General features: G+C 43.0%; 1 protein-coding gene across 1 annotated transcript in view; it reads left to right on the top strand.

Moving 5' to 3' along the window:
* Positions 1-14,989, top strand: part of Culd (CUB and LDLa domain) — a gene marked incomplete in the record, with an annotated part of 148,476 nt that extends 133,487 nt beyond the window's left edge. The window contains 6 exon segments of the mRNA XM_084589058.1: positions 2,843-2,878; positions 3,838-4,002; positions 8,432-8,635; positions 8,805-8,924; positions 11,077-11,328; positions 12,965-14,989. Of these exon segments, the coding sequence (XP_084445184.1) occupies positions 2,843-2,878; positions 3,838-4,002; positions 8,432-8,635; positions 8,805-8,924; positions 11,077-11,328; positions 12,965-14,112 (1,925 nt within the window).
* Between the last annotated feature and the right edge of the window lie 17 nt (positions 14,990-15,006).

Here is a 15,006-nt window from a genome sequence, read left to right as displayed (position 1 = left end):
CTGTTAAGTCTGCTTTTCGGGGATGCTTAAACTTTGCGACTATAAGAATTTTTCAAATGCTTTACAAATGTCCTATGGCTATAGCGTCGCAACATCGCTCCGACTTTCCTCAAAATTGCTAGCTTCCATTGCTAGGCTCTATTAGGGTGTTGCTGTTGGCTTGGGAAACTTACTGTTGGTGAGCACTGAAATTTTGCTGCTAGCCCCTGGGTTGCAATATGCGAGTGAGAACTGTCAGTCGCATGGAGGAACAACGCCTTGGAGAAGCTTGGGCTAAGGGCGTGGCGTGTAAATAAGCGGCTAGGGTGCACAAGCAGGAAGAGGCGCAAAGCTGCTGTCAAGTCCATGTGAGCATTCGCGGCCGCAGTAATTAGGGCAGAGACCAAACGTAAGGTGCGCGAGATCCCTGAGGTGCTACTGTTTAGTCGCCCACTGTCATCCTGGCTTCTGCACGAGACTAGCGTAGGTGTTGCAGTGAACTAAAACAATACAATAGCAGAAAAGTATGAAACTACATGAAATTCCATTATATATTATTTACTTAGTGGAGGCAAATTCTACGGGGTGGTACATATTTACTAATTTATTATGCATTCTTCCGTAGCACAGAAGGAAGCCAACAGCTACTGAGACACAGGAAAGCATAGGGGATTTCTTTCTCTTTTTGCATGTGTGTTGACCAGTGGGAAGTAATAATGTAATCAAGGAGATAATTGATTAGAAAGTGGAAGAAAAAAATGTCCACATGACTTCAGTGGGATCCAACTATTCTTCCTTTTTATCAATAATCCCCTATGTTTTCCTTTATGTCAGTGGCTGTTGGCTGCCTTCTTGTGTATATCTCATAACAAGCACCTTTTTTCTCCTGTATTTGTTTGGTGACTAACTTAACGAGGGCTTCGAATCTGACAGCTTTGACGCTACACAGCTCCCACCCTCCTTGTTAGGTAACACAGGACATTACACATCTGCCGCTATGGAGGAGGGTGGCGCTGGCGAACGCTCTCAGGGATAGGTTGCACAAAACATAAATACATGAGAAAGTATAGGATTGAACAGCCATCACCGTAGCTCAGTCGGTAGAGCCCCATACGCAAAATTTCGAAGTTTGTGAGTTCAGATTTCACCAGCGGCATGTGGTTGTTTTTTAAGACGAAAGCCTTTCTTGCCTCATGCTTTGTGTGACCAGAAAGTGTGAGCTTGGAAAAGACCTTTGCATCTACCTGTCAATCATCCAGAGATCAATAATAATGAAATCAATCACTGATAATTAATCACGATAATTATGATTTAATTAGTCAGTCACGGTCTTACATTGTCTGATGCCATAACAGATCAAAATAGATGGCAGCACTGCATGCCCAGACATGTCTGAACACACGCCAGGTGTTGGCGGAGCTCCGTGCACAACGCAACGCATTAGAAGTGTAAACACAGGCACACAACCAGACTAGCAACCGGAGAGAAATATGCTTTTGCATTGCCGCATGTAAGGAGGCTTAAGTCCCCCTCCCCCCCCTTGGAATTTTTCTTCTATACACTGTTGCTTCCTATTGACCAGCATATTAAAGTATCCCCTATGCTTTCCTTTGAGTTGGCTGTTGCCTGTGTTCTTAGGTGCCTCATTTCCCCTCCGCTTCTCCCCTAATTTTTGATGCACACTATGCTCTTTGAAACAGTGTACAAGACAGCACCGTACACGATTCACTACACAGATTTCATCTACGCCAGCTATATATAGTGCATTCTTTTTCTTTTGTAGCTTCAGTTTCAGTTCCAGCTGCTGAGCGACGGCTGTGATGTCATAGACGCATATCGGTCACTTGAGACAAAAAGAACTGGGATATAATTCCTGCTTATTCATTTTTAATTTAACATATGAGCAGGCATGCATTGGAACTGGTAGGAATTAATATGAAAAAGAAGCGACTATGCTGTAGTTATTTTACACCTCACATGACCTCAGCATGTCAATGACATCTCAGTCCTTGTTCAGTGGTTGGAACTGAAACCGAAACTGCTTGGAGAAAAATTTTCTTGTAGTACATGTGAATTATTTACTGCTTTTTCGTTCAATCCACATGACTACGTATTCATGTTTAGTAATGTGTGACGCATCATTCCATGGACGTAATAATACAAATCTGGTGTCTCTAAATCTTTTGATTAAATGCTCATGCACAAATTTCTCAAGTCTATTTGCGTAAGGCAGCCTCCAAAATTGCTATGTCAACCTTGCATTTACAAAGTGCACCAGTTGTTCCCAGGGCTTGGCTTCATATTGGTCAACTCGCAAATAGTATAATGTCCCTGCTGCATATATGTGTGCCTCGAACAGAGTGCCATAACTGCTTCTAATGCTCCGGTTACAAAGTTAATAAAAAAGATTAACTCCATTTGAAATTTTAAGGTGTTATATTAATACCTACGTAGCCACACATAACATAACCACTTGTGGTGAATGAAGATGTGTGCAGAATATTTAGCTTGGAATTGAGTTCCTTGTATGCTTGTTTCTTGTTTGCTTTTGCCAGCCTGGCTCGCAGTGGTTGGAAAAACACAAAAGTTAATTATACATTTTGGCTTGCGTGAAGCAAAAAAGCAGTTGAGCATTTTAAAAATTACTTTGCAAACATTAATGGATGGTATATACTGCTACAGGTAATTCTTTATGTGAAAAGCCTTAATTGCCAGTTTGTGCTCGCTTGAGATATACTGTTGTAAAATACTCCATGATATACTGTTGACTTTGCTGCTAGAACTTGGCTACTAGTACTATAGTGTGTCATCCCAGGTAATGAATGCTGTGCAGGTTTTGATTGCTATCTCTCTTCACTTGCAGATCCCGAAAAGTACTGGTTCAATAAACCGTCAACAGGTAATTTGTGCATCTTTATTTTTATCCTTACGAACATTTCCCAACAGCAAAAGCTGGAGCACTTAATGACACATCTCTGCCGCGTTCATGATTTAGTGGTGGTGCAAAAAAAAAAAAAAGAGAAAAAAAAGGTAGACAGAAATAGTACCTTCCATGCGAGCTTTTCAGAGCCCAAATGTGACCAGCCGATGTCAACTCTTGCAGAACTAGAAGTGCCCAGTACAGCCCGCTGACATTGAAAATCATGATGCAACATTACAACTTAGAAAAGTGAGCAAGGTGTTAATATTAACAATAAAAAGCGATAAAGAAAAATGTCATCAAAGCAAAGATGCCACTTGAAGCAGTAATAAAATTTTAATTACACCCTTGCCATATAAGCTTGCAATGTAAAATACTAACACAGCACCATTAAAACAATGTTACCTATTCATTAGATTTTATTCAAACAAAATATGTGTATATTTTGAAAACAAAATATTTTTACTAAAAGAAAATTTAGCTAGATTACCTTGTGACCGTACTAACAGTGCATAGCACAATAAAAGGTCAGAGGTGTCATAGTTATAGCTTGCAGTGAATATGAGATTGGATTCAACACTCCTGGGTACAAGCTGTATAAGGCGTTACATGAGGTTACTCATTGGTGCCTCCTTAGGGCAAAGCTGGAGGCCATTTATTCAATATCAGGGGAAAGAATGTATAATGCAGATTGCATTATTTTACTCAACATGTTAAAGGGAGCTCGCCAGAACACTCCTATATTATGTTCACAAAAAAAAAAAAAAAAAAATCTGTTGACAGCCACCAAAATGCATGAACGAACTCATTTCGTTCGTTTTTCCTTGCCTTATTTCTGCCGCCAGTCTTATATTCCTATTTTTTAAGCTTTCTTTTCTTAACTGCTTTTTAACCTGCTAAGGATGAAATAACGTAAAAGATGCTTTTGCTTGTTTCAGACTGCGGCGGTGTGGTGGAAGACCTTGGTGGTGCAATTACTATGATGAACATGGCAAATCCTGGTTACACACGCAACTTTGACTGCATCTGGCTTCTCCGTCCTGGTACAAGTTATACTTACGAAACACATATTTCTGTGCGAGTGGCCCAGTTTGAAGAAATGGGTAAGGCAATAAAAAATTCACCTCCAATGTTAAATTTATTTACACGCTAGTATGCGCTCAGCGCAGTACCCCAACGGCAAAAACGCTGTGGTACGGAATGCAGCTGCAGTACCCGTACGGCAAAAACAGTCAAAGCGTTAAAATCAAACAGCCTAGAATTGGTCTCTGTAGAAAAATAGGCTGCTGCTAAAGCAAAACAACTAATTCATTAGATTTGTCATAACAATGCTTGGCCTCTCCTCCACTAGTGATGATTCAAGCAAAGTAATTTCAGTCTAGAATAGCTACTGACCAAAGGCCTCACTTCATCTTTGTTTTTGCAAGGTCATATTAGCAGCCGTTTTCGATCTAGACCATTCAAGAACCTCAGGCAGATTGTATACTTGCGGAAAGCTTAAGGGAAAATGTGGCAGTTAAAACTGCTCTCATAATATAACCATGTTAGGAACAAATATGTAACATTTTATGCAGGTTTCAGAACTCCATTTCATTTTAAGCTAGCTAATATAGTTGCTGATTGATCCTATTGAGGAATAATTGAGGAGAAAGTGCTCATCTTTTGCTTCAACGTGCTCACAAAGCCCTGTTCTGAGCAATTACCGTAAAAACCCGCGTATAATACGAGTTTTTTTTCCAACTTTCAGCGTTCCAAATTTTCGCCTCGTATTATTTGCGGATCCCAACCAAAATGTCAAAGTTTTGCGAGAAGTTTTGGTTTCGTTGTTGCCGCGTGGCTACGGCTTGGCTTTGTTATCGATGTGCGGCTACGGCTTGGCTTCGTTGCCCTAACGTGGCCGCACCCCGCAGTGGTCACGACGTCGAGGTGTCGTCTCTTCGTTGTTGGGTCGTCGAGTGCGCACAGCATCAGCGCATGTGCTCTCGTGCAAACCACGGTTCGCGAAAAAGTGCACGCTTTTTTCTTTAAGTGAACGAGCAAGATGCCAGGGTCTCGGAAACAGTACTCGGCTGCTTTTAAGAGAAAGGTGATTTTAGTTGCTGAAAACATCGGCAACAGTGCGGCCGGGAGGCAGTTTGGCGTCACCGAGGGAAGCATTCGCGGATGGCGACGACAGAAAGAAGCCCTTTTCGCGTGCAAGGGAATGCGAAGAAGCTTTCGCGGGCCAAAGAATGGCGCATTCCCGGAAATTGAACTCGCTCTGACGGAGTTCGTACGAGAACAGCGAGCATCGCATCTAGCTGTGAGCGTAGAGCTTATGCAGGCAAAAGCTAGGGAGCTTGCAAGGGAAAAGGGAATTCCGAGCTCCGCCTTCAAAGCAAGCAAGCACTGGATACATCGCTATATGTGCCGTGCTGGATTCTCGCTACGCCGGCGAACCTCGATTTCACAAAAGCCGCCCGAATCCTTCGAAGAGCTGCTGGTGGCTTTTCAGCGCCACGTGATTTCTTTGCGAAAGACCAAAAACTTTCAGCTGGGGCAAATAGGCAATGCTGACCAGACGCCGGTTTACCTAGACATGCCATCGCCCCTCACCGTCCATGAGAAGGGCTCTAAACAAGTTTGTATCCGGTCTACTGGAAACGAGAAGACGCGGGTTACAGTCATGCTATCGTGCACGGCAGACGGCCGCAAGCTCCCGCCCTAAGTCATCTTCAAGCGCAAGACAATGCCGAAAGGTGAGGAGCTGCCGAAGAATGTCATCGTGAGATGCCATGAAAAAGGTTGGATGAACGAGGATCTTGTCCTCGACTGGGTGAAGTCAGTGTGGTGCAAACGGCCCGGTGCACTGTTGTCTTTTCCATCCATCCTCGTGCTGGACGCGTTTCGTTGCCATTTGGCCGACTCGGTGAAGAGGCTGCTAAGCGACTGCCGCACAGAACTTGTTGTGATTCCGGGTGGGATGACCTCACAACTTCAGCCTCTCGACGTTTGTGTCAACAAACCCTTCAAGGACGCAGTCAAGCGATGCTACGCGGAATGGATGCGGTCAGGTGAGCCTGCAGTGACGCCGGCCGGGCGGCTGAAGCGAGCATCGCCAGCCACGCTGTGCAAATGGATTGTGGACGCGTGGGCAAGCATCCCAGAGGAGCTTGTGCGCCGTTCGTTTAAGAAGTGCGGCATCTCAAACGCCCTCGATGGCACAGAAGATGAGTACCTGTGGGATGATTTGTCCGACAAAGAAATTTCCGAGGAAAGCGCTGCTGAAGATGAAAGTGATTGAAGTGTGAGGTCCGATTTCAATAAATGTCTTGTTTTTTCTCTCTCGTATTATATGCGGTAAAAACTTTTTTTTCCATTTCGCGTCTCCAGAATTTCACCTCGTATTATATTCGGGTTCGTATTATACGCGGGTTTTTACGGTAATGCTACAAGCTCTCTTTGTTGATGCCCACCCAGTAAACTCCAGTATGCACATTTATTTAAAAACCTTTCTTGCAAAGGTGATTGATTTGATTTGAACATCCTTTATTGAATAGGAAGGCTCATGGCCATGGATGGGGGTAAAGGGGAGTAGGCAGAATCTTCATTGTTTGCACAGGTCGTCACTCAAATCATATTGCTCTGACCAGACCACTAAGGGAGCCATACTTGGCAAATATCATTTGTGTTTGCGTTAGTTCTTAGAAGGGAACGGTAGTTCAGGCGGTAGGATTTGATTTCGGAGCGGCAATCCCAGAGTATATGAGATATGCCACCGCGCGTTAAGAGTTGTACAGTGGGGGCACATAATCATTTCCTCTGTATACTAATGCCAGCGGACCATAAAATGTGGCATGTAAGCCGCATGTGCGATGAGCTTATTCAAGAAGACTTCTTGACTTCGGGTGAGATGGGTCTTACGTGTAAAAGGTGGGTGTGGTGTGGCCACCTGCATGCGATGCTGACTGAGGCTGCGAAGACTGATCCGTTTATAGTGCATAAAGGCAAGAGAAGGGATGTGTTGCCCGCCCAATGTCGAGTAAGGATGAAGCAAGGGGGGTGGAAAAGTAAATGTGGACATCCCACCTGCCAAGGCAACCGCGGCGTGGGCCGCCGCATTCATTGCCCCCCAATTCGTCCGAGTGACCTGGGTAATTTTCAAAACCTGTTGCAGATATATATAAAAAGAACTGAGTAGTTAACTGCATCCAGGAACGTGTCGGGATTCATGCGCAATCAATAAAATCATTCTATTTTGATCCGTCATGAAATGCTTAACGAAAGAGTGATAGCATTCGCAGAAAATTTGAAAGCTGAGAAAATCGACTAAAGGCTATTTTCTAATTTGCTTCATTTATTGTCTCAGTTGCATTTGGCCATAGAAATGTCACATTGAGGCTGGTGGAAGCTCTGATCTCACCTGTTGCACTTACACTACGACAGTTCAGAATGCCCCAGCAGGATGCATGGACATGAGGACTTTGTTGGCATCTTCCCCGAAGCCTTTTTGCATATTTATTTTGCTTCTTTGACTTTCCTTACTTTTTGAGGAGCTTCTAAACTGATTTCTTTTGACATGCTTCTTGTCACGTTGGTTGAGAACAACTTCACAGGATACACCTGGTTGGATGCCAAGTGTTTTTAAAGCAGCACTTTGTGCATTATTTCCATCATTTTAGCATGTCACAACATTGCAGGAGGTAATTTTCATTGTGTCACTTCCAACGAATGTTCGTTTAGGACAGCTGTACCAGATTAGCTAATTATTCTCACTGTCCGGCCGTGGAAACAGTAGAAGGCTTTGCGATAATAAACACTGAAACACTGGCCTAACTGCATCTAGAACAGCAGTTGGCAGGCTGCTTTTGTAGCAGTATGTCTCTGTGTCACCTTCACTAAGAGTATGGTTGCAACCACGCCATTTTTAAGAAACCAGCATTTCGATGCACAGGCTCACTACCCTGGAACTTCCTCTTTCTGCTTTGGCACAATAATGTTCATAAGTGACACGTGTAGAAAGTGATCACAGAAAACACAATGACTAGTCTTCTATGAACTACAAAGAAATTCCTGGTAGAAAAATTTGCAATTTGAGGTTATAACAAATTACAAAAAATTACAAAGACTGAATATCTTTATTCCTGCTGGTCATATTCATAATGCAAAAACATACACACTGTTTTGCATCATTTTTTTGTATGTAAACAAACTGCCCCATGCTAAAATACTGAAAACCATGGTATTTGGCATTGTTTATTAATTGCTTGGAGCACCCCTGCACTGCCGCCGCAGTATGGTCTTTCTCCTCAGTGTGTGCTATTTCTTAGTATGAATAAAAAAATATTTTGGTTGATTTACTCTTCCATACCTGTCTAATGATGAATCTTGAGGTACATCATATTTTTTGCCACCCATTGAGACGTCCCTGCAAACTAGAGTGCAGAGCTGTGCTCAAGCTGTAAAGCTCAGAATAAGCATAAGTTTTGAGACACTGCCTCACTTTTGTTTCAGTGAGACAGTTTCACCACTTGACTCCCATTTCAATTGCAGGTCCCGAATCAAGCCTGGAGATTCGACAGGGCCTTACGTCTGTGTCTTTCTTGCTCGAGTCCCTGGCAGGTCACCAAAGTCACAAGACACCACAGGGCCAAGAGTACATTATATCAGCTAACGTTGGTTTCTACATACGACTCCAGGGCAGCTTCAGCAACAAGTCACGCTTGGCCATTGTTTACTCAATATTTAGTTATGAAAGTAAGTACCTCCCGTATGAAAACACCTCTTTTTGTTAAAAGCGCAACCACAGCCACCTTTTAGTAATTCAATTTTACAAAATTAACTGGCAGCAATGTAATGCATGCACAGCAAAATTTGGCAACTAATACAACGTTTCCTTCCTTCCTTCCTTTTTTTTTTTTTTCAGCATTACAGTGCCAATCTTCGGGGGATTTTGAGTGCGGAAATGGAAGGTGCATTAAGTCGATTCTGCACTGCGATGGATTCAACCACTGTGGTGATGGCTCAGACGAGTCTGCTTGCTATGGTATGCACATTCAAGCATATGCACATTTCGTAGAGCTAGTTGGCACAATACTTACGATGCCAGCAGCAGATGCAAGAAAGACTGGATCGAAATATGATCACTGACCCGCAATATCTAGCTCTATCCAGTGCTTTGTACAAAGCATAGCTGGAACGACGGCAGTTTGTTGAAACAAGGTCCTTACAATTGCCTCAGTACACTCTCATACCAACTTTCTGACCACAGCTGCTCAAGCCAGTCAACCAAGCCAACACTGTTGACCACAACACTAGCAGTAACACTTTGTGATCAAACTTTCCAAAACTAGCAGCACCCAAGAAAAATGGTTAAAAAATATATAATGGGCATGATAAAAAGTAAACAAAATATCAAGAAGTAAGACACTAGTGGTTAACGATGGAGCAGTGTACGTGCTCCTATGATTAGTCCTCAAAAAGCAGTTTTGTTATCAAGTATTAGATTAACAGAGGGCTAGTGAGGATGTGCATGCTGAACTCTTCTGCAAATGATGGCAAAAATTCTCGTTCTGCCGGTGTGATGCTTGTCGTCGTGCCTTTCTAGAGCACTATATTAAATAAAGATAGTAATTAGAATGAAGTTTGTACCCATAAGCTTAGCAGTAAAGTATTACTTATACAGATGGTCCTTGTGTATCAATTTGTATTTGATGTTGCAGCTAAAGCCCTGATGGTAGTTAAAAGCTTATTTTACGCTTTAACAATAACAACACTGATTATTTCTGGTTGCAAAGGCTGCAAATTGAATTTACCTGTCCACAATCTTTAAACCATCCTGTTAAAAATGCGAGCTCTACAACTATTAACATAAGAAATGTGTATAATGCTAGACAACTCGCTGGCTCGTAACCTTTCTACATTATGTTTTCTACCCTTTCATGTGATGTTATCAACCACAGCAAGAAACAAATCCTCAGCAGCAGGTCAGCACTGCTGTTCTCATTTCTGTCTTTGCACCACTTTCTTGCAACTATCAGATGTCAAAAAAGAAAAAAAAAAGCAACTAATACCGCATATGAAACAACTGCCGCTTTTAATGAGCTCTTTCAAGCTATATTCCAGAAAAACTGAGCAGTCTGAGTACATCTGTTCAGTTTCTCATGGATGCAGTGCAAGCAAATCTGGTTCAGCATTCGACTATTGCATACTGATAAATGGACACTGTATGTGGAAGTCTAACATTAGCTACCATGCAAAAGCAACAAAAGGTCATTAAATTTCAGTTACAGTATAGGCCTGTGCAAGGAACAAAGTGGCACAACATGAAAGAAAGGCTACTGGCATAATTGAGCTAATCTGTGCACATAGCCGTTCTAGCCTACCAAGAGCAATGGCGAACAAGATCCTTACAATTGCCTCAGTACACTCTCAAACCAACTTTCTGACCACAGCTGCTCAAGTCAGTCAACCAAGCCAACACTGTTGTCCACAACACTAGCAGTAACACTTGGTGATCAAACTTTCCAAAACTAGCAGCACCCAAGAGAAATGGTTGAAAAATATGTAAAATATGTAGCTGGCCTTTAATGATACCGTTAAGTCAGTTCTGCCCTTGATTAACCACAACAAATTCTTCAGAAGTACGAGGCCTGTAAGGATCTTTAGCAAACAGTTGGCAGATGTCTTACGGTTAGGCTTTTCGGTTCGTTCCTGTTTTGGAAAATCCAACACACTTTATTTCTATTTCAGACTGCATTTTTCTTTTCCGTTACTATAGTAATGCATTTCTGTGTGGTAAAAAGTCACTTGGAGTTTAGCTTTGGCTTTTTTCTCAGCCTGAGCATTCTATTTATTAGTGATTAAAACAAATTTTTGCTTTCTACTGGTAGAGCTGTGCTTGCCAATTAACAATATAACTAGGTGTTGCATGTTAGATTTCTGAAAATAGTCTTGGGAGTGCTTGCAAGGTTTTTTTTCTTTGCAAACTACATTTCAATTCTCATTGATTCTTGGTGCCCACGTGCTCCTCATATTTCAGCCTTTGCTATTGAGTTGAACTTCTCATAAACTGAGCAAATGCACTGTTTTCGTCGATTGTATTGATTTTCATAGTAATTGCGCAGCTGGAAGCGTCATGGCTAATGCTACAGCAGGTGTGTCACTGATGCTTCTTTTGCGTGTGCTTTCGATAACAGCGGTTCCTGGTTCGGGAGGCCACCTGCCACCTAGGGACAGCAACTGGTGGCGCAGCCTTACCCCAAACTACTACTTCCCCAAGCAAGAAAGCTCAGCTGCTGCTGGAACCAACACTCTCATCCTAATCACCAGCCTTGCAGGACTGGGCATGTTTGTTCTCACCACAGTTATGATCCTGGTCAAGCTGCATAAACAGCGCAGGCTCGAAGTGGTGGGCAGGGATGCCCTGCGAACCATCAGTGCGGACGTTGGTAGGTTCCCTTCACAGACAGCATGCAGAGGTAGTACATTTGGAAAATTGCTCGATTGAAAATGTGTTTATTCCATCTGGTAATATGTATGGATGCTGCACCGGAGGGATTGCTTGGCTGAAAACACGTTTATTACACTTGGTCACATCTACAGGTGCTGCTTTCTTTTTCAGCGCCTTCTCTTAACAACTTGCACCACCTTCTTTCTATGACCACTGCCATGATCTCCTTTGCATTTGCCCAGTGATCCCTCAAAACCTTAATAAGCTGGCTTCTTCTATCAGCGAAAGTCAGTTCACTAATGTGAACAGCAGAAAAAAAAAATGCACCATGTGCATGCCATGGTTCCGGATATAATGAGAGGCATGTTTTAAAGCATTCTTTGATGTTTTCTATGGAATGCTGTCGATTCTTTGCTTGCAATTCATGGACTACAAAATTTTTCACCACAGAATATTAGGAGTCTTTAATGTGCAAGTAATAAATGCACAAATCATGGACTAGTAGCAGCACAATCTGAAGTACCTAAACCAAGCAATTCTCTTTCTTATGATCCTTATATTGCACGTTTTTTACATTATGTTGCTCCTTGCAAGACTGTGTTAAGGGACCTTGTTTCTACCAAAGCCAAAGTTTATGCAATGTGGCAATATGCATGCATAGGCTGCTCGTGCGATCAATACATCCAAACCAACGTTTTCCAGTAATATTGTGGCCTCCTTTACTCTTTCACTGCCATAACTGGAACTACAATGGTTGAGCTGAGGGAACTGGCAGGTCTAAAATGGAGAAGAAAGTAAAATGTGGAGATTTCCAAGCACATGTGAAGATGGAAAGGCACTGAGCAGTTGCTGGTGTTCTAGAGGCAATTGGGAAAGAAGTAATTGGGAAAAGCAGATATTAGAGCAAGCAATGCAATAGACTCTACCTATTTTTAGTCATGTGAAACTGCACAGTTTTTGTAGTTGAGATTCCTTCTTGCGAGCCTTACAGTTTTTTGCTGTGGAGGATATGTGATGAACATACAGCATGTTTTTTCTTTTTTTATAAAAAAGCCAGCAGCCTTTGGAACATGGCAGGCAAAGGGGAATGTTACTTTAACTTATGTTGTCCACATGCATACCTGCATTTGTCATCAAATCATGCACAAGTGCAACAAAATTTGATTTGGTGATGCATTTATAGACTTTCTCATGACCCGTAGAAAAACCAGTTTTTCTGGGCTGTGGGGAGAGCTTAATCCTCAACGCTTTCCTCAGCTATAAGCACAGCCTACTGCACAGTACGGAACACCCTTCAACCTCATTTTGATAAGGCCTATAATACAACCAATTCAATTAGTAAATCCAGCTTGCAACTAGCGGATAACTGGCACCACAAACTTATAATCTGCACCTGGTGTATATTCTTCAGGGGTGAATTTTAGCCTAAAATAAAAGGTTTTTGCATTGTAACTGTAACAGCAACAAAGGCAGCAACAAACACGAGTGCAGACTGGGCTTATGGCATGCTGTATTTACTGTATGCCATACAGCAGTTACCCAACGATAAAATTTTACATTTGTCTCTACTCTTGTCTTCTGAAAAAGAAAAAAGCAGAAAATCTAATGCCCAGCACATTTTTTTTTTTTTCCAGACAGTGACGCAGGCTCTGTTGGTCAAGGGAGGCACCCGTTTGGCCTCAATGAGCCTCCTCTTTACGATCCTCCACCGTCCTACGAAGATGTGATCAAATTCTACATGCCACCCCCTCCAGCCTACAGTGCAATTATTGAAGCTCGTTCTGCGGCACCTGTCAGCTCAAATCCCAATCCCAGCCACCACAGTGCAAGCGCGAGTGCCTCCTCTCATCGCCTGGGAGGAGGAGTCGAGAATGCAGCCTATATCCCAGATGAGTTGCAACGCCCCTCCCGCCAGGGAAGTGGAGCTGCTTCCAGCGACCGGCGACGGTCATCCTCCTCATCCAAGGCAACCCATCTGCTCAGAGTGATCCTGCCCCCTGTGACCGTCTTTGAGCGTGGTCCCCAGCGCAGGCATAAGTCGACATCCGTCGATCCTAAGCAGTTGGGCTTGCGTTGTGAGCCTTCTAGTCGTGGCCAGCCGTCCCGCCACAGGAACGGCTCGGTTCCAGCAGCACACAGCAGCGGCAGTGGAAGCAGCAGTGTGCACACTCTCTTTGACCGGCGTGCACCCACAACTAGTGCTGAGTCTAATTGCAGCAGCCTCTCTAGTCCAGCAAGGGATCAGGCAAGTCCCAAGTCTCAGGCACGCTGCCAGTGTGCGGGGGCATGCTCTTGCGCAACTTCACGAACAAAGGTCCGCTGCATGCTGCACACTGCAGCCAAGTATCGACATCTCAACCATGGCACCAACATCCCAGGCCTGGAGTCAAATGAACGGTCACCCGAGAAAGTGACTGCTAAAAAAGACTCTGCACAGTCTTGCAGTGATGCACCAATGGCAGACACCAGTGCTAAAGCTTGGGTTGAACCACTGCTTGAAGCCGCAAAGCCACCGCAGTCACGTGGCCCGAGACGCCCTACTTTCATCGTTTCAACTTCGGAAAACCCAGGCACCGATTTACAAGCAACCGAAATGACCGTCACAAAGGATACGCAGCCGCTACTAAGGAGAACTTCGTCACTGCCAGAGCTGGCAGCTGTTTTGCCAGCACGCTTGAGAGTGATGCCTCACGACGCAATGCCAACCCATGGGCCGAACTCTGCTGCACCGTGTGACCAAGTGGACTCGCCAAAGATGATTATGGAGTCAACTGGGCAGTAAGTGTAACATAAAGGTTAAAAAAAGAAGTGTTCCTATGTTAAAACACAATGTGCGTGCATGTGTGTATGTTCAACCCCAATGCTTTTCTGCCCTCGTATGGATGTTAGCTCCGAATCTGTAAATGCAAGTACAGCTAGGGCCCTCACAGCAACACTGCTGCATTGACTCGCTGGCATTGTAACTAATGTCACCCCATAAGAAAACTGATATGAATGTTTGCGTGTTCCAGTTTAGGTGTACTGACAAGATAAATACTGTGGTGTCCCTGTTGAGAGCTGTTTAGGCTAGCATGTTAAACAATGACTTCAGCATATTCCCACCATTCCCATATCTAGTATACTGCAAAATTGGGATTTAGAAGTATTCAGCATCACTGGAATAAATAAATCGTAAAAAAAAATTGTAAATTAACATTTCTTGGCATTTACCAGGAGAGATACAGACGTGTCTGCATAGCAGGTTTCTCTCCTTCATTGTAAAGAGCTTAGTGCATGTGTTTTAGCTTATCTCAGACAAAATGTAGCAGCACATATTTTCAGAGGCAGTTTTAGCTCTATACCACACTCTATTCAGCCTATACAAAAACTGGACAGTGTACCATGCTCATTGTCCCTCTTATTTTTCTGACAGTATTAAGTCAATGCAGAAATAAGTAACATGTCAGAAACAAAATTTATTTTATTAATGACCTATTTAAAACTGCAAGACGTAAAATAAAGTGTTTTGAATTATTCACAGACACATCAGTTTTTTTTTCCATTTAATGTGCTTGAGAAGAAATTGCAACTACAGAACAGTTTAAATAGATTTACTTTTTTGTGTTATTTAATATGTGCAAAGACAGAACCATGCACCAATAAAAACAATGTCATACCAATCTGTCGGAGTCATTTA

This window comes from Amblyomma maculatum, chromosome 1 (genome assembly GCF_055883805.1).
Source record: "Amblyomma maculatum isolate TAMU_Amacu chromosome 1, ASM5588380v1, whole genome shotgun sequence".
NCBI classification, from domain to species: Eukaryota; Metazoa; Arthropoda; class Arachnida; order Ixodida; family Ixodidae; genus Amblyomma; species Amblyomma maculatum.
Note: the sequence above shows the minus strand (reverse complement) of the source record. Positions and strands in the feature narration are given on the sequence as shown.